This window comes from Coffea arabica, chromosome 2c (assembly GCF_036785885.1).
Source record: "Coffea arabica cultivar ET-39 chromosome 2c, Coffea Arabica ET-39 HiFi, whole genome shotgun sequence".
Classification (NCBI taxonomy): domain Eukaryota; kingdom Viridiplantae; phylum Streptophyta; class Magnoliopsida; order Gentianales; family Rubiaceae; genus Coffea; species Coffea arabica.
Genome location: NC_092312.1, coordinates 2558076 through 2577929, shown reverse-complemented (window position 1 = coordinate 2577929; position 19854 = coordinate 2558076). Strand labels below are relative to the sequence as shown.

The following is a 19854-nucleotide window of genomic DNA, read 5'->3' as shown; positions in this document are numbered from 1 at the left end:
TTAAAATGTGTACGGGAGTATTATCAAAATTAAGCCGTAGTCATTGATAAGGAACAACCCCCCAAAAGAAAAGTTAGTTAACTAATAGACTGCAATAGTTCAATTAGTTAACCAGTACTTAATTGGGTATATTTTCTAAAGATTGAATTATCGCCGGGACTCGTTATCGTTGAGCAAGCACATTGAATTACAGGCCAATCGCGTCCAGAAAACAAGAATTTGCCTGACAGCCCAATAGACCATATAAATTAAGAAAAAAAATCAAGAAAAAATTAAAATAAAAGCTGAGTTGGTTGTAATTTTGTAGGATCTTGTATATTGTTGTGTGTGACGCCTGGGATGCAGCTGCTTCTTCTTCTTCAGTCTTGAGCCGAGAGCCCAGAGGAGGTTTATTAATTTCGTCTTTCTTAGTCCCAAGTCCCACGTCCCAAGTCCCAACCCAACTTCTCCTACGTCTTCTTCAACCCTTCCAACATGACTTCCAATGGTACATTGCACAAGCGAATCGTACGCTGTAGTTCTGCACAGCTAGCCTATCTCTGATCTCTCCCAATTTCGAAATCCTACTTAATTACAAGCCAAGTTCATGGTGGATTCTACATATATATACTTGAACTTGTGTTTTCGCAAGTTTTAGCCGTTGCATGAATTAGTACTTCATGCATAATTTGCTGTTAAAAAGCGAGAGCCTGGCTAATTAATTAAGTCTCTCTTAAAATTAGACTAGGCATCATGAGTCAGGACAAATGAATTAGGAAACCACTTCATTCCTAAACATGCATGGCCTTTTGTAAGTCTTAATTTGTGCTTTCCATTTTGCTTCCATCAGTAATATTATTATTGTTGCTCCAGAAACGGAATTAGGTGATGTGGACAAGTTATATAGAGCCCCCGGTAAAACCATGCATCTCCCTTGCTTTTGTGAACTCAATATTTCTTTACATACTCATAATTATGTAAAGTTTCTGCTTGAACTCAATAATCATTGAACAATCAATCACCTAGAGATTCTGTATCATCATAGTATATACAGCAAAAAAAATATCCATGGATTACAATAGAGCAAGACCATCCGACTATTGCTTTCTTGACTCAAATCTCTGAACACAACAAATATTACTGTTCAAAACAAATTCATCTGGCATATATTAACCACCCCCAAATCTTTTGATTTTCCGCATGGCGCAAAAAGTATAAATACCCTAGCTACTTCTCTGGTATATATGAAGCATGTATATAATCACTCATCAAAGTATAAATCTTTGATCTACTGCAGTATAGTTTGGTAGCTGGCTTTCAAAACGAAGAACCGGAATATTCAGAGAGACCGTAAACAACGGAGTACTTGTCAAGCGTCTAATGCCTAGCACAACTTTTGAAACTTGTGAACATATCTATGCTATTGTTAACGAAGGATCGCCAGTATGTGATAGCCCTTAGAGTAGCGGATTTCGATGTGGAAGGGTGTCTGAGGAGGTGAAGATTATGGATCTTTTGAGTCGAATAACCTTACGATCAGTTGTGAAGAGGGTTTGGTCCGCAGGGAACAAGGCGGCGGGAGACCACGTGAATCTCCTTCTTCTTGTCATCTGCATACTCGGGAATAACTCCAAAGTGCCTGAAAAATGTGGCCAGGAATTTGGTTCTGATACGTCTGGTTTCTGCTTCTTCTTTATCTTCATGTGCTGGAAAACCCCGGCTGCATCGGCAACCAGATGACAGCAGCAGCATCATCAAAACAAGGAGGATCAAAGTCAAACAAGCACGACTTTGCATTGTGGTTACTCTTTCAGACTGGAGACCTGAGATGAGAGTACTGCTTATAATTAATTAAACCTTACAAGCCAGCTTTGGGGAGGAGTTGTTAGTTAGGCAATTAACGATTGCAGACTAGAAGTTCAATTTATGGGATAAGAGCCAGCTTGCGCTGATCATGAACAGCTGCCACGTAACTATATCAGCCAGCAAATGCGGAATATTTAACTATGTTATCAAAGTCAAAACGTATTAAATATTTCAGAAATATTCAGGGAGAGCTGAGCTGGCTTCTTCGTTTCCGTTTAAATCAAGCAAGTCTATCTCTACTAATATCTCCAAAACAGGATGACACGTTATTTTATGGGAGGATTGAGAGGGATATATATATATGTCCGGGTCCATAGAATTGTACTAGTAGCAGAGTATTTGTCATCATAGGTCGAAAGATATTCTGACAATTCAACGGACGGTTGATCCAGGGTTATTTTGCTGGCAATGCATGTTCTAAGTATCCCTTTGAAGAGATCCTAATTGTGATTAATACAGTACTACTAGTAGTTCAAGTTAGCCATGTAATAGGAAAAAAAGTTTTAACTTTTTAAGAATTCATTAATGAACAAAATTATATTAAATTAATTCTGTGCCTGAAATTTGAAGGTGAGAAAGATAGATATGAGAAGGAGGAAGGATGGGATGGGAGGTAGGGTAAAGAAAAAAAAATGGGAAGAAATGAAATGGTCATTAACGCACGGCTTACGGCTATATAGCCTGCAGGTTTTATGAAAGTCCACTGCTGCTAGAGCTAGACGTACGTGCACCGCTGACCTCGCTCCCCGCCTATTATTGTATTATAAATTATTAAAGAACAAGAAATTTATCGCAAGTCTTCTCTACAAATGCTTAAGCATGCCACTATTGCGCTTCGATAGTCACAGCATCTCATCCCCATTCTTTAATTATGGCTGCAATGCAGACACAAAACAATTGCTGGATCCGATCCTTTTCTGCCCTATTTTTCAGACTTTGTGCGCCTCCCCCATGTTATGTTATAACAAGCCCGGTTCCATTACCATTCCTAAGAGAATGAGATAGATAGGTAGGCGTTGTGTAAGATGGAAAGCAAGTCCTAATATATATATGATTTGCCAACCATTTGAAGTGGAGCCGACCTGATGTCATCTTGCAGGCTTCTCCCTCACCTTACTCCATCACATGATAACCAATATATTAGCAAATCTTACCGGTTTTTGGAGTTACTGTGGGGAGTTAAATTTATTTGCCGAAATTCTTACTTTTGTAAGAAAATGTTAGAAAGAAAACTCATTCTCAGGGGCTTGGGGGATCTTTACTTCTTAGCAGCGGGGCACCCTGTGGGGTTTTTCATCCCACATCGGTATTGGGGGGGGGTTGGAGTTTAGATTTATAAGTCCCTCACATGACTCCCAAAGTTACCGGCTTTTGGAGTTACTGTGGGGAGTTAGATTTATTTGCCAAAATTCTTACTTTCGTAAGAAAATGTTAGAAAGAAAAAAATATATACTAGCAAATCTAATATTCCTAGTTTTTGTTTCTTGTGTTCTTTTTTTTTTTTTTTTACCCCTTTTTTTTTTTGCAACTGACAGTTCGACTTGATACAACTTCAACATCTTCTTTTTTTCCCCTTTTGGTATTGTAGAGGAGCAAATTCACCTGAGCCACGTGTCAGTTCGAACATGGTGACCTGTCAGTTCGGACAGGAGGGATGCCAGCTCGCGCATGCTTGCCGCCTCCTCGCTGGATGGGCCTGATGGGCCGCAGCCTCCGAATCCTTCGGAGCTAGCCGATGGAGCCCTAGAAGGACTCCCTCTCCAGCCGAACTTCTAATCCTACAAGGAAACTATTATCCACAAGCCTATAAATACAGCACCATAAGGCAACACAAGATATGCCATCAACAGCACTTTCCATTGTTACTTTATTCTCAGGCTCTTACTGACTTGACCGTCGGAACTGCTCCGGAAAACTAGCCCCTCTAATCATTTTTCACTGCAGGATAGCTCGTTCAGCTTCTCCCCATCAGCTCGGCCACCCTCTATTCGCTCCACTCGTGGCCGTTTAGCTCAGATCGCGTTTTTGGCAGTCGAATCACGTATATTTTCATGATGTTATAATCCATGGGCGCCATTTGGCCACACTGTAATGTAATATCCTGACTTGCTAAGGTTAGGGCGTTCCGGTCATCTTATGAATCAGTTCCAAATTCCACCACTAAACATGGGAAATAAAAAGGAAAGAAAGAGTCAACGAAACTCCATAACCTTAAAGACAATCTGTCCTTGAAAGTTGTTTGAAATGAAATCCAACACAGAAACACAACGAAATATCCTCGGCGATGCTAATTAAACCAAATTGTCCAAACTTTATTCCTACGGATCATTACGGTAGAAATAGCTTGTCGCGAGGAATAAAGCGCTGTTGACTTGCCCCTTGAGTTGTTTGGCATACTTAATCCACCACCTGGTGAGCAGTCACAGCCGCCAAAAAAAAAAAAAAAGAAGTCATGCTTAACAATCGACTTCCTTTGCTATGTCCGCCAATGAAATCATGACATGACAAAGCAACGGGTGCAAATATGAAAATCCCTAAAATCAAGTGAGTAAACTATCTATTCTTTTGTCGTATAGTACGACTACACGAACAATAGGTTAGAAATCAGAATAATGCTTATTTAGCATTTTCCATTTTTTTTTTTGTTTTATCTACTAGGAGGTTAGGAGCTAGCCTCACGTTGCAAGACTGACATGAGAGCAGGATTTGCATACAATAATAACTTTTCACGTCGTACAAGATTCCTAGTCTTGTCTTTCAATTCCCACCTAATTAAGTAGACGTATTATTGTAGAGTTATTAAAAGGTCAGATTTGGAGAACTGAACTCTTTTATTTCCAACGCTTCCACCACCTTTGCCATTTCTTTTCACAGCCGTCTCGGTACCAGCGGCATTTGCGTATGTCAATTGCCAAACGCATGCAGTTTCTATCCAGAAATATGTAAACAACGCAGCTAATGAGGCTTTCTTGCCCCGGTGAATTGTGGGCTAGTCGCAACCATCAGCTTCTTTATCTATAGATGGGATATCCACCCGTCGTATAATTTGCTCATACGACTGCAGGAAGAGAGACTTCAAGAAATAAGATTCCATGCGTTTACAGCTTTCTGTCTAATTTGGATACAGTTGCTGTAATAAGAGTTCCAAAGTCCAAAGACCGCAAATTAAGTAGCAATGAACCACAGCTTCAAGTTTGCACGTCTTAAGTTGATTGTGATGTATGATATGACTACAAGCAAGCACCAAATTTAATTACTGCGGCTGAAAGTGGAAGAGAGGCTTATTCGCTTGTGGAGATTGAAAACCACTTGGCCATGGAAAAAACATCATCATCCCCTGTGAAGTGGATTTGTCCAGCCCCGCGGGGAGCAATGTGGTGCGTAAATTGTGACCAACCTTGTTGCTGAATGTGCAGGAGGAGTAAGGTGCAAACGAATTAAATGCTAAGGTTGCAAACGAATTAAACTCTTGCGAGTGACTCTAGTCAAAACTCAACTCGGAGCTAATCAAATCGAATTTGAGTTCAAAATATTAAACTCGTTAGTTCCCGAGCTGAGTATATTTATATATATATATATATATTATTTTAATAGTAAAATTATATATATATTCTAGTAATATTTTATTATTTATTAAGAAAAAATATTATTTTATTTATTTTAAAAAAAATAAAAAATAATTTTTTTTTTATTTTTTCGAGCTTCAGCTCAAATTTTAAATTGGCAACTCATCGAGTTCGAACTCGATAAAATTAAGTTAAGATTCGACTCGATTATCCCAAAACTCGACTCAACTCGACTTGTTTGCGTCCTTATGCAGGAGCTGTTAGACTCTTCAACCCCAGATGCGGCCTATAACACTTTCATTCGATCACTAGCTTCAGCAGCAGCCCAACCCAGGGCCTAGTATTATTCAGAGAGCTTGAATTGAAGAGCTTCCAAGCTCCATGGCCACTGGAACCCGTTGCTGTTAAACTTGATAGGATAAGCCCCCTCACCATGGTCAAATTAAAGGAGTGGATCATCAGAGACCAGGATGGACACAGCAGCATTATCGCTAGAGATGAGATGAGGACACTGATTGAAGAGAGAGGAGGAGGTAGATGAAGAATCAATCGTACTGACATCTGACGCTGACATGAGACTTCCATTTTCCCATTCATTCATCCACTTCTTCTATTAATGCGCCCATTTTTGCACCGCAGACGTGCATGGCAATGATATACTACACATTTCTGATAGTCGTCGTTGCGGAGTATATGTTCCGGGCTTGGTACAAACTTTACAAAATTACCATAATATGCCATAAATGCACCAAACCAATCATAATTTGTGAGAAATGATATAAATACTCTTCAGAAAATCTCACACACCCCATAAACTTCATCTAATGCAACAAAAAAAGGGGGGGGGGGGGGAGAAAGAGTGCTTGAAATTTTTTGAGGATTGATAATATCATGTCCCTAATTTTTTCTCGTGCTGTCCAAAAATCAAGGAGCCCTCATATGTAAGTTTTGTTAAATTGGTGGGTTATCTACCACACCGCAGTCCTCCAAGCACTGAAATGGCAGTCTAAAGAAGTTTGTCACAGAGGACAATCGTAATAGATTCGACCAATTTCAGGACCAATACGGGTGGTCCTGTAAACACACAAAAGAGTTTAAAATTTTTACAAAGCTATAGAGCCCAATTGGAGTTTCTGATGAGCCCAAGACATTTCCCTGTTAAGGCTTTGCATGACGGCTCGCGTAACAAAGAAACCTCGAAGTCTTGAAAGGATGAAATTCTTCTCATTACCGATCACCACCAGAAATCCACATGAATTTCAACTTCCAACATATCCAAAGTTAGCTGAGCAAGCAAAGATATGTAAGTTCAAAATGGGCAACTCAGGATTCAGGTGTATTCTGCCTGATTATTATCTTAATACAACAAACTAGACATCCATGTTTGAATGTAAGGAGCATCCTACTAGGAAATGTTTGCAAAACAGGATAACAAGTTGATACAACATGTAAACCTCTTCTTCTACACATTTATAGAAACTGGAATCCCTTAGCTACCCATTCAGGCCTCAGTAATGCTCCGCCGCACTTACTCTTTTTTGTCAGCATCACCATCAGTTTTGCTTTCAACAGCTTCTGCAGCAGCACTTTCTGATGGACGTCCCTCTGTGGCCTCTGCAACATCACGATCAGAAGCTTCTGCAGGCTTCTTATCATCAGTTGTAGCCTCACTGGTACTTTCTGCAGCTTCACCATTCGCTACGTCATCACTCACAGGCACGGTCTTCTTCACAGTTCCTACTTTCACGTACTTGCTCATGAACTTGTACTCCCAATCTTGCAAGGCCTCGAGCTCAAATACACCAAGGTCAGAGATATCACCAGTGAGATCCTTTTCATCAAAAGACATCTTTGCAAGGGCTCTACTAGCATCCTTTCCTGCAAAAAGATGATAAGGTCCACCAGGTCCATAGAAAACCCTGCCAACAGAAAAGTATCCATGAAAAGGAGTATCGGTTATAATGCTTTTTGTACTGATATGACTTTGATGACATCTAACATAACACTAGAGAAGATAATAACAATAATTTTGGAGCATACGAATGAGAAAGTTGGTGATCTAATCTTAATTAAGGAGATTAGCGGATGTGAAAAATAAAATAAAAAACAGAATATATTCAACAGAAATTCCTCCGTTGGAATATTTTATGAGTAGAGTGCAACTGGAACAGAAAGGGAGAAGGATGGGTTCAAGTGCAAAAGAAAGAGACAGGCAGCCATCGGATGAACTAAATTGGCTAACAAATCAAGTAAACTAGTATGCAGTCTTGACATGGATTTTTCCAGCTAAAAACTTGATGTAAGGATACAAGAGAGTAACACTGCATGTAGGTATGATGGCAGTAGATAACTCTCAATACTTCGTCTCATCAATGGAATTTCTCAAGATGATTGTAGCCCCGGCATGTTTTAATTAGCTGGTTCTACATTCGGTAAACACATCAAGAAGTCAAAACCCATCCAAAAACCAAATCTACTCCCTTCTCTTTAATATCACAAAGTCTTTGTCACATTGTACATTAAGAAAAGAAAACAGTAAATCAACTGAAAGATAAAATCATTGGAACGGCACAAGCAAGGATGACGATGCTCCGTTTGGACACTTAGAAGACAGTTCGTTAACGATGAGAAAGCTCTTTGTACCCAAATACCAAGACATAAAAGAAAACCATGCAATACACAATAATATTGCAGAAGCTTTTCCGGACAGCCAGAAAGTTGGGGATGTGAACGTAAGGATTTACCAAAAAAGTACCCTAAGCAACACAAGATCCAGATTTCGAATAACGCATCCCAATATCCAGATTTCGAATATCATAAGATCAAATACGTGACAAGTATTTGAAAAACCTATACCAATGGCACAAAAAAGAAAACAACTTAAAGATGTTAGGAAAACCACTCAAAGGAAGTTCAGGAATTTCATGTCCCACAGGCAGACAATCACCGATGAGTGATAAAAGAGTCACATAAGCAAATTTTATCCTTTCACTTGCCCTCCCGTACCCTTTTATTTTTCTTTTGACAATTTCTATCTATTTAGGAGGCCGAACAAAGTTCGTGCACGAATGAAGCGGATCAATTTGACGAGGAACAGTACAAAGAAAGCAAAAGAGAATCCCAGAAAAGTGAAAACCTCTATCTAAAGAATCATCACATATATGACCATTCCAAAGTGAACCGAAAATCAGTGCAAGATTTAGAAAAATCAACCGTAAAGCTTCAACCTTTTTCATACAATAGAAAGCAACAAAGCCAAAAGAACTTTAACATCAAGAAGAATTGTTTCAAACATGCGAGGTCAACTCCAACGATCCCAAAAACATCCCCAAAAAAAAAAAAAAAAACTTTACGAGAGAGAATCGGGAAGCAACAGAGACCTTAAACCCTGCAGAAAAGATGAAACAGAAAAATACCTGCTCTGAGAGACATCATAGATCTGAGCCTTGATTGCCATGAGCAAAGGCTTCTTGGGATCAGCCCCATCATACTGCTTCAACACCTCCTCGGTGACCTCTCCCAGCTGAACTGGAGGGGGCAAAGGCTCCACCTGCTCCTCAAACTCCCTAGGCCTGGGGTGATGACCCTGATCAGACGACCCAAATAATCCCGAGACCAAGTAATAAACGGCAAGACCCAGCGCAACCACTGTAAAGAAAGTTGCCGGGGAGAGGCCAGTGTATGTTACGATCGATTCTTTGAGGGTCTCCCATAGTTGCAGGGCCATGGTCTTCGGTCGGATAGGATTTTGACAGAGAACAAAGAAAATATCTTCACCAGGAATTGGGCTATAGAACAGAACTGATTAATATTTGTAGTGTGTATTGCTTTTTAATATTCTCAACAAATTAATTTTTATTGAAAAAAAATGGGAAATTTTGCAGGTTCAGTCAAGTGTTTAATTATTTTCCAAATAAGAAAACGAAAAACATTTAGTCCCATATATTACCTGGCTGGCATAGCAGTTTCGATCAGGACAAATTAACAGGTAATACTAGTATTACCTTTTTTTCGGGTATAAATACGAGTATACTGCAGCTGCTGCTATTAATTGGCCATTAATGTTATATATTTACGATTTCTCTCTTTTGCCCTGGGTAGGTGGTTGGGTCGACCTACTATTAAGGTTGGTGTCTTTTTCTTAGGGCAGGATAATATCAAAACCTCACCTAAAATTTCTCTTAATATCACCTGATACCTCTGAGGTTTTAAAAATATCACTTACTTTTCTTATTTGTGCAACAAAATTTTAAAAATTCTAAAATACGCATTTACTTGCTAATTAAAAATATTCCTAGAGCACTTTGTTTACCTCAACAAAACCATCACTTAAAAAATAATTTCTAATAGTACTACCACATCATAATGCTATATAACCCATAAAGATATAAATTTAAAAAATAAAAAGATATTTGCAGAGCAATACAACGACACCGATTTAATTCTATATACTCGAAATCAATTTCTTATGGACTTTATATTTTTTTTTCCAACTTCTACTCAACCCATGCTCGAACCTTTAAATTGTAAGGATCATTATAAAAATCAGTTCAAAAAAAGTAAATAAATCACACCCCATTCTATTACACTCATGAAAATATATTTCATTCTAGGGAGCAATAATATGTTTGCTAGGTACAATGAGAACGTATTATTCCACATATGTCTGTCACCTCTTCCTTTTTCAAAATTTCGCAAAAGAATTTCATAAAAAAGAGAAATTAACTTGATGTGTGATATTGGTTGAAACCTCAAGACATCAGAAATCCCACCCACCTCCTGCTGTAAAAAAATTTGATAATAACATGTGATGGGTGATGTAGGTAGGAAGCATCCAAGCAGAATCTTTTAATTTATTTTTCTGCTATATTTTCACCTTTTTTTTCTTTTATTTATTTGAATACACGACAGAGGAAAGTCGTGAGATTCCACGCCCTAGGCATAAATTAGCTGTGATATTTTTTATTTTGTTTTCTTGTACCAAACGGTAGGAAAAAAGTTGTCATAGGCTAGGGTAAATTATGGTCATACAGTATCCTACCTAAATTATTACTTAACCTTCCATTCTTTAATCATATAGTGTTTGATTTCCTCGACAAGCATTACAACCATCGCTGTGATCCGTTAAACTAGAAAAGTTACAAATGTAGCGTGCGTCACGGGGCCCAAATTAAAAACATATAAATGCATGCGATTCACGATCCTATTTGCTTCTTCTACCATCTATCTGCAGTCTGAGCAGCGGGTCAATCAATTGGTGGACCAGTCCCCAGCCCTCGGAAGTCGGAAGGCAACGCCGGTCATCCTGTCCTGTTCTCTGTGGCGGCCTGCAATGACAGGCGGATCGCAACCCAGCGGCTACCACTGAGGGAATTTCATTTTCACAGCAAATTCGGTCACCATCGCTCGTGAGCCACACACGAATCAAAGTTTGACTCGAGGATTCAGATTCGGTCGACGTCAAGTGTGAGTTGATTAAATTAAATTCGAATTCGAACTTAGATTTAAAAATATTTAATTTATTAATTTGTGAACAGTCAAAAATTTTTTGTTTTAATAATAAAATTATATTTATATGTTTAATATTTTATTATTTATTTTAAAAAATATTTTTATTTTTTTTAAGCCGAGCTTGAATTGTTAAGTAAGTCGAAAGTGAGTTCGATTAGACCAAAGATCAACTGGACTCGTTTGTTTGTAGCCTTGTCACGAAGCTAACGAAAGTACATGTTTATAGGTCTCCTCCATGCCCGAAATTCTTTCGCATATTTGACCGTCACGTGTTGCATGCTCTACTGTTCTAGAATATTTCATATTTCACATTCTCAGGCGGTTTGCAAACCACAAATTAGAAGAATAAAAAGGAATTCTTCAAATTCCCGTCCTCCATCCACCGGATTCCGAAATAAATTGCATTTGTCTGATACCTAAAAAGAGCAGAAGTGCCGGCTGCCATCTGCCAAAACAGAATCGAGACGAGGCACTACTATTTTTTTCCACCAAGCAGCTGTACTGTCTTTTTTTTTTTCCCTTTCTCCCTTGAAGGCTGTGTGTTTGATAAAATTTTAGGGTGCGTTTGGTAAAATTGAAATTGAAATTCTAAATCTATTAAATTATTAAGTATTAAATCTAATATATTTGAGTGCATATCACATTCACTGATAAGTAAATAACTTATCACTTAATTTTAGGAACAAATTTTATTTAAAAAATACATTGCCACTTAATTAATTCAGATGTTCAATTTTTAGTTATTAGACGGTCTAAATATATTAAGACCTGATTCCATTAAATTTAAGTGCTAAATTAACTTATCAAACAGGGCCTTAATCTGCTACTGCATTCTAGAATAGGAAAAGCAGTACAAATAGTTCCAACACCCTTTGAGGAGCATCTTATCAGCATTAGAACGTTGCACAGGAATAACAAAACCCAACGCACGGATGCAGCACCCGGGTTACAAGCGGCCTTAGCAAATGAACACTGGTTAGGCCTAAAAAAAGGTCAGATGTCGATAAACTCAGGGGCTAGGGAGTGTTTTACCCCTACTGGGGTAGGGATGGAGTGAAAGAGCTAAGTAACATGTTTAGACATGAAGCCCTGCAGACTTCAATAGACACAACATGAGGTATACATTTACTACGAAGTTAAAAACACGATCTGAACATGAGAAAAAACGAAATATCTATGTACAAGGGTGATACAGATCAGTACAACTTATCTCTTCTTAGAAGTTCACCTGCAAAACCAGCTCTCACAGCAGACTGCTACACGGTCAGATGATGCATATGCATCCGTATCCAGTGATTGGATAGATGGCTTATACAAGTTTATTTATATGATTTATTCAAATATGTCGCAAAACTACAGCAAGACATCCCTAATCTGACCTACTTCTCAGAGTGCTATACATAGTCAGATGGCAAGAGATTTCACCTCATCTACTTTCCAGAGCTCCTCTTCATACTTGTACCACCTTATCAGCCCTTCATCATTTCTAGTGCGCTGACACATAATGCATGACTGATTCATGCAGGTTATAAAATTGCGTAACCTAGAAGCCTTCTGCAGAATTAACTCGTCAATTTGACTGACAACCTTTTTCGGTGCAGGAGGTGTAGGAACTTCAATAAGCAGGCAATGGGAGATGTTGAGCACTTCTAATTGTTGTAAGCCATCCAGAAGTATGATCAGGGCATCCCTAACTAGTATTGAGCACCGAAGACTGAGGACTTTCAAATTTGGAACAAATGCGACTAGCGTCGATGCAAAGAAAATATCACAGGGACCCATAATTTTGAGTTCGGAGAACTTCTTGCAGTTCTTCCCAATTTCCTCCATGAGATAGGGGGGATTTGCTATACTAGGCATCGTTAGTGACTCAAGATCTTTCCACATATGAACTGCCTTACAGATTCCGGTCTTTTTTATTCTATTCCAAGCAGGCATAACAAGGCGTTTAAGACGAGGGCACCTACAACACAGGATGTGACTACATTAGACATGTCAGATGTGCAAATTTTAATAGAAGCAAGGTTCAGTGAAACTTCTTAGCTAGATAGCCCTATTGCTCTGATGAAATCTGTTACAGTGAAGAATTCCACCAGATGTATCCTTAAGGAGAATCCCCAGTCCAAGTTATTTGACTCACGATACAAAGGCAACAGAACTTGAAACCATTGTTATGGCATAAAAGGAATTTAGTACCACTTAAAAGCATAGGATGCACAAAGCAAAGGATCGACTTGGGGCTAGTTTTCATTTCAGAACTAATTTTACATATTGAAAGAGCAGCCTAACATATGTCTGCTTGCAAGCCGATGATTTCTACCTAATATGGTTTCTACCCATTATCTCATCCTTCACCCTATCCTTAGCTTTCATAATCTTCTTTCAACTCGTGTCTGCCTCCTTTGTGCCTGTTCTAAACTAAGAAAGAATTTTGACCTTTCTGGTGGTTTTCTAAACAAAAACCAATATGCAGTACCCTCATACTTTTCTGTCTTAACAGATAAAGGCTGAAAGAAATTTGACTTTCCGGAAACATAAGATACTTCACCTTACATTCAAATCAGAGCATAATTCTCCAATCACTAAAATAATGTTTGCTAAGGATGTAAAGAGCAATGAAATCATCAAGGCAAGAAATTATGAATAATAAACTAGCATATTGGTGAACCAGGGTATTATATTCTAAAGAATAGCAATTATTTGGATTATACCTTTCAGCAGCATAGGTCAATTGATCATCACTGACATATAGATTGTAATGGAAAATCAAAGTCAGTATATTTCCACGACTGAGGTTCAAGGCAATCTTCAAAACTCGGGTTAACGTTCTATCAGACCGACCGTCCACGTACACATAAGGCTCTAAGGGAATCTTGATGAAATTAGACTTCAGCAATGACAGATCAAGCATTTTCCACAGCAGAGGGTCACATGCAGCTAGGCGCCATGTGCTACAAACTTGACCAATCCCAGAGGTCAACTGGACAATGTCAAATGTCTGAAATATCTTCACGAGTATATCTATGTCCAGGTCCTCCCATCTCCTCACATCAAGCTCCCCATCTTCCATTTTTCAAATTTGTCAAAATTGTTTCAGTGGCGTACTAGCATATTACTGGATCAAAGACAAAGAAATGACAGTTAAACGGTACCTAGTGCTGTCATTTTACCTTGAATCTTTAAAAAAGAAACCAATCCACAACATTTTTATCGAAGATATTCCAAAAATTAGACAAATGCAGCTTGTTGTCACTAATGCAAGAATTACAGAGGTTCTTCAAATATTTAGCACACAATGTTAAGATTAATGCATAGACAGATGAGAGCTACCAGGAAATCAGATTTACCAGCAGCCAAGCACTCAATTAAATTGAAATGTTACAACGATTCTTACCTCCGAATATTTAGAAAGATTCACATGCCGCATTAAATTTGCACAGTGGTCCTTTATGACGCGTTACAGTAGTCTCTTCAAATCTTTCTGCTCCTCTTTCATGTCCAGCAAAAAAATTTACAAAATCTTGGTGATCAATATTTCCGGAGAGAGGGTTCAAATGGTGGAGCAGTGACTACAAAAAAGCAAAAATCAGGAAGTGCTGATGATCACCGGAATCAAGGAAAATCAAGAACCAGCATAAATAAGTTAATCTTTACATGCGAAATGCTTTTCCGATTCCATGTATCGTTCACAAATGATTCAAATTCCCTTTGCTCCCAATCATCATATAGAAAAAAAAATTATAGCCACCACCGATATCCCAATTGAAGAAAACCCGATAGCATGTCAAAACTATAATTCCTCAAAGAAGGATCCGTCACTGATTAAGCTAGATGCATGATAATTCCCACAACAAAAAAATTCAAGCACAACTGAACCCAACCAAAATCAAGAAAGACAGTTACATGCATCAGACATTTTCAGCTGTCAAGAATCTCATACATTTGCAGAAGAAGAGTTCTCAATCAAGTTTCTCCGCGATCTAATCTTCAAAAACAGATCCAGGAAAACAATTCAATTCTGTAACAAGCATTGATAGAGGAGAGAATACTTCTACTAATGAAAAAGTGAAGAAGAAAAGAAGTGAGAGCAGAGGAATAGCAATACCTTTCATCAAAGCATTTGAATCTTGGCTGGACCAGGGGTGATGTCGCAATTTCTTTTGTGTCCGAGAACGCACTGACTAGTTGGTGTGAATGGTGAACCACAGTGGGAACGGTGCAAAGGAGAGAGCACGTGAAATTACCCGTCATAGCACTTTTTAGCGAACCAGTGTGTTGTGTTTTCGGAGATTATTTGTCAAATTTTATTTATTTATAGAATTAATCTTATATATACTGATAATGTATATATTTAGTGTATTTGGATGAAGAAGATTTAAAATAAAATAATTAAATTTATAAATTTTAATTATTTTTTTTATCTTTTTAATTATTTTTTTATCTCACATACATTGCATTATAAAAAGTACTACAGTAATTATCTCAAATAAATCATTCAAATAAACTCTTATCCTAACAAATTGATTATCATCGTTAGATATATGACACATATATAAAATTTAAATTAATTTGGATGTTGTTATTCAGACAAAATTGTTTTGGTTCGCTGTGATTAATGATGCCGTGAAAGATCAAGAAATGGATAAACTCCGTGGCAGTCGTGCTTTGCGACTTTGTAATGTTTGTTGGGTGGAAAATTCAACTATTCAAGCTGGTCAATTGGCGACTCGACTCGACTCGGTGTCACTTATGAATAAAAAAGTAACTAATAGTTTTATTTCACTCCCTTTTGCAATCCAACATGATACATTATTATTATTGACTTTGATTTCTTCTCTTCTCCTTTCTTCTCTTTTACACTAGAACCTCTCATTTCCTTTATTGTTTTTTTCCTTCAATCCAAACAATTTTATTCTATTTGGACAAAAATGAAAAGAAAAAGAAAATATCTTAGACTTGGGCTCATGTTTTCTTGGTTTCTTTTCAAAATGCCGTCTTACATGTTCTTTTTCTTTTATCAATTACTATATATATGAATTTCCATGTGGAAAGGCATCAAAACAATATTGTGTTTTGATTGTAAATTATTTGAGATAATTTTATCAAAAAAGTACTGTAGCATTTTATTTATTTTTTTATATGATGTATGTAAGATAAAAAGATGGTTGAAAAATGTGTTTATGATACAAGCAAATCGGTGTGTGTAAATAAGGTATAATAATTTACAATCCAAATAGTTTTCTTCGGTAACTTGATAAAAAATACAAATATGTGCTTAATACTATACTATTCTTGTATATTTTAGCATAATTTGGAACCATTTAGATGAAAATGATAATAAAAAATTGTTTAACACATTAAAAAGTATTTTCTATACTTAAATTTTTAAAAATTAACGTACATTAATCCCCAAAACACATTTGATTCTCAAACATAGCAGTTTTTTTCCAAAAAAAAAAAAAAAGTAAATTCAGCGGGAATAACTCCTAGAAAACTTATGAGGTGTTTTGAAATCTGCTGGTTTGAAAAGCGAAACCAACCCGACTGGTAATTCAGTGTATTCGTATTGATTGAACTAGCTTTAGTTAGGGCTAAAACGGAAAATCCCCTGCAACAGAGTTTAGACTCCGCAGCTAACACTTGACAGTCCGACCAGACTCCAGAGTCCACACATCACTACTACCGCACTTCCCCAACCCCCGCTACCCCCCAAGCCCACCAAAAAAAAAGGTCCATATCCATACTGCCCTTTTGGATCTCAATTCTCAGTAAAGAAATCCTCCTCCTACACACTCCGTGTGATTCACACTACAGCTAAGGACTAGGCAGAGTGCGGAAATGGCCGGCGGAGGAGATCACCACCACGTTGATGGGGCCCACGGGCACGGCGGAGCGGGCGACTTTAGGACCAAAGTCTGGAGCATGCCTGGTGGGCCTTACTGCCGCCCCAAGCACTGGAAGCGCAATACTGCCATCGCCATGGCTGGCGTCTTCCTCCTTTGTATCCCCATCGCCATGATTTCGGTCCAGCTTGAGGTCGCTTCATTTACCTTCTTACCCCTCCCCCCATTCATCTCCCCTCTGCCCCAAAATGCACGCTTTTCCGTTTTATTAGTATGATTTAGGTTTGGAGAATGTGTTATTAGTATATGATGAATTTGTTAATGGAAGTCGTGAATTGGCATTGTTTTATTTACTATGGTGAAGATATGATTATTCTTGGTTAGAATTAGGTTTCAATTGAGGATGTATAATTCAACAAAACATTTCAATATTATTCTAAATCTATGACTGCTGCTCCGTTTTTGAATACGGAATGAAAGTCTTAAACTGAACAGCTTTGGCCAAATAAGCTACAAAAAGGTTTTTTATCAATTTTGAATAACGTTGGGCTGATTGAACTTACTAAAGATGTCTTCTTATGTTTTGAACTGGTGATACGTTGGGATATGCTGTGTCAGTTTTCGCTATGCTACTCCATTACGTTTTAACAGCTAATTGCTGTTCCTACTGAAAGTGACTGGTTATGTCACTTGATTCATTGCAAGGTAAGTTGGGAGGTATTTTAGGTTCAATCTGCAAGAGATGAACTTGTCATGCTGGAAAGTTAGTATGATACTTGTCTGAGGAAAGTCATTTGGCAGTTGATACGTGCAGCAGATTGAGTACCTTCTTTAGACTGGGTCATTTGTTCTCTATGGTTTTCATTTTACTCAGCCTTGGAATTTGGATTTCTTGGATATCATTCTACTGAATTTTCCTCTACTGGATATTGTAACCTCACTGTCAAAGCATCTTTCAAATATTTTTTGCCCACCGCCTTTAAGTTGGATTTCATATTAAGTGACTTCGAGGACTATCTTAAATTTTTCTTCTTTTCCACTCTTCCTTTTGTCTCCATTTTCTTATTCTTTCTTCTTCTTCTTTTTTGGGTGGGTCCAAGGGGGTTGGAGAGACTGAGGATCAGGCCTATTGCTTCCATCTCCTCTCTCTCTTGAATGATCATTTGTTCAAGAATAATCATGGTTGTAGATCCTATCAAATTCACATACATACTTGACCAAATTTTGTTTTTAAGCCTCATAAGTTCAGCCTTAGACAAGTATAATTTATTTGGAAAAGTAAACCAGTATCAGATTTCAGCATATAGAGATTTCGTCCAGTTTTAAGTGTGCTATTCATTTCTGGTTTGAAGACCAAGTGCAAGCTGCCAAAGGACTTTCAGTTTCTGTCATGAAAGCGTTTTATTTTTTTCAGAACTTCTTGGTGGACTCGGCTACAATTAACCTACTGTAAACATTTAATGTTGACAGTTTACTGATGATTTTGCATGCTAATGGGATGTCCATACCATGTTTGTGTTTGTTGTCTTTTAACATTATTTTTCTTCTTTTGGATTATGACTCCCTTCACTAGGTTGGAAGATGCTAATGTGTCATTTATCAGCGTTACACGCACAATTATCTGTTGATAATGTAGATTGACTTCCCTTGACAAAGTAGATGTACCCATCCATGCATGTTTTCTTTTGCCTTAGCATACTGATAATTTATTGCTTTACTTGCAGCAACGGCCGCATATGCCTGTTCGCCCAATTCCATCTCAGCTTTGGTGCAAGAACTTCGGGAAAAAGGACTACTAAATTGATGAATTGTAATAGTATGATAGTGATGACTACAGTAACAAGCTTGCTTTCTGTAATAGACTCTGAATTTCTGGGTAATTCTTGGATGTTTCTTGTTCTGAAAGAGTGGATATGACATTCAGTATGATTGATTGAATAAGAAGAATGACTCTGGGTACTTTCTGTGTATTTGGAGTTTTACTTGGTGATAAGACTTCACGTTTTATTGATTTATGCTGGATTTATAGCAGAGAGAGAAGCATTTCGTGATTTCGAACCTGGAGTGAACGAAAATGAAGCTTTAGTACCTGATATTTGCGGTTTTACGGGATAATCAGCTGAGTACTAGACACAGCTCATTAAATGGATATGCTATTGTAGCCTCATTTAGGCGGTTCCCTTCCGTTGTAAATGGGACCTTTTCAGTTTTCACAAAGTTTCACACCGTCACCTGATGCTATTGTAAATGGTACGGTCACGATAAGGTCACTTGTTTTATGTTAGGGAATACTTATTTTTGGGACCGAAAAAAAAAAGCGTATTAGTACTTTTTTTAAACAGTTTTTCGGTGTTTGTAAGAACTAATGTATGTGGCCGGAGAATCATATACTACTACTTTGCCTTGATCCTTCAGTTATAAAGGACATCGCTTAGTTCATTCTTGTCAGTCACCATTAAACATTTACAATTCGAGTGCGGATGCGGATGGCTAGCTAAGTTGGGTATGGAACTTTCTGATGATTTTGTTTCGGTTATTGCTCATTTGTAGTTTGCTAGAATAAAGATTTTGGAGGGCCTCTCGCGGTCTCGTTTGTAATTGACATTCGTTTTCTATAATATATGCTTCGTATGGATTAATATTTTTCTATAATATTATAGTATTATATATGAAAAAAAAATTAATATAATTAATTTTTGAAATGTTTTTAAAATTTAAAATTTTATTGAAATATCTTATAAAATATTAAAAAAAAGGTCACCACTCACCAGCACCTACCAACCCTCCCTCCTCCCTCCTCCGCCTCCATTACCATCCCCGTCTCTCTTCTCTTGCCCCCAAGAGGGAGGAGAAAAGGTTATAGAATTTTGTTTTTCTTTTTAATTCCTTTTGTGTTTTTGTAAGTTATATTTGATATTGTGCAGATTATAGTTATTAAACCCAACCCATAAAGGAACCCGGCGAAGGAGGTGGGTCAACAGGTTACTGGTTCAACCGGTGAGTGAGTGGGAATCGATGGATCACTAAATATATTTAAATATTATATTTCATAATTTTTTATATAAGATATATGATATAAATTGTAATAA

At 37.6% G+C, this 19854-nt stretch overlaps 3 protein-coding genes across 6 annotated transcripts; 1 reads left to right on the top strand and 2 right to left on the bottom strand.

Moving 5' to 3' along the window:
- Window positions 1-6713: 6713 nt before the first annotated feature.
- LOC113725053 (membrane steroid-binding protein 1-like) lies at window positions 6714-9235 on the bottom strand. Its single transcript, XM_027248024.2, has 2 exons — window positions 8828-9235; window positions 6714-7330 (listed from the first exon to the last, which is right to left on the bottom strand). Exons 1-2 carry the CDS (start codon window positions 9136-9138, stop codon window positions 6940-6942), a joined length of 702 nt encoding a protein of 233 aa, XP_027103825.1. The 5' UTR covers window positions 9139-9235; the 3' UTR covers window positions 6714-6939.
- A 2791-nt stretch (window positions 9236-12026) lies between these two features.
- On the bottom strand, window positions 12027-15185 carry LOC113725052 (F-box/LRR-repeat protein At3g48880-like). 4 transcript variants are annotated; one of them, XM_027248020.2, is made up of 4 exons: window positions 15028-15185; window positions 14317-14491; window positions 13634-14037; window positions 12027-12885 (listed from the first exon to the last, which is right to left on the bottom strand). In XM_027248020.2, exons 3-4 carry the CDS (start codon window positions 13990-13992, stop codon window positions 12327-12329), a joined length of 918 nt encoding a protein of 305 aa, XP_027103821.1. In that variant the 5' UTR covers window positions 13993-14037; window positions 14317-14491; window positions 15028-15185; the 3' UTR covers window positions 12027-12326. The 4 variants fall into 4 exon arrangements, with proteins under 4 accessions (XP_027103821.1, XP_027103822.1, XP_071929519.1 ...); XM_027248021.2 differs by lacking the exon at window positions 15028-15185 and adding an exon at window positions 14863-15019; XM_072073418.1 differs by lacking the exon at window positions 15028-15185 and adding an exon at window positions 14863-15019 and having other exon boundaries at window positions 13634-13985.
- Window positions 15186-16526: 1341 nt separating this feature from the next.
- LOC113725051 (uncharacterized) lies at window positions 16527-18758 on the top strand. Its single transcript, XM_027248019.2, has 2 exons — window positions 16527-16958; window positions 18490-18758. The coding sequence occupies exons 1-2, from the start codon at window positions 16761-16763 to the stop codon at window positions 18562-18564; spliced, it is 273 nt and encodes a 90-aa protein (XP_027103820.1). The 5' UTR covers window positions 16527-16760; the 3' UTR covers window positions 18565-18758.
- The last annotated feature ends 1096 nt before the right edge of the window (window positions 18759-19854 follow it).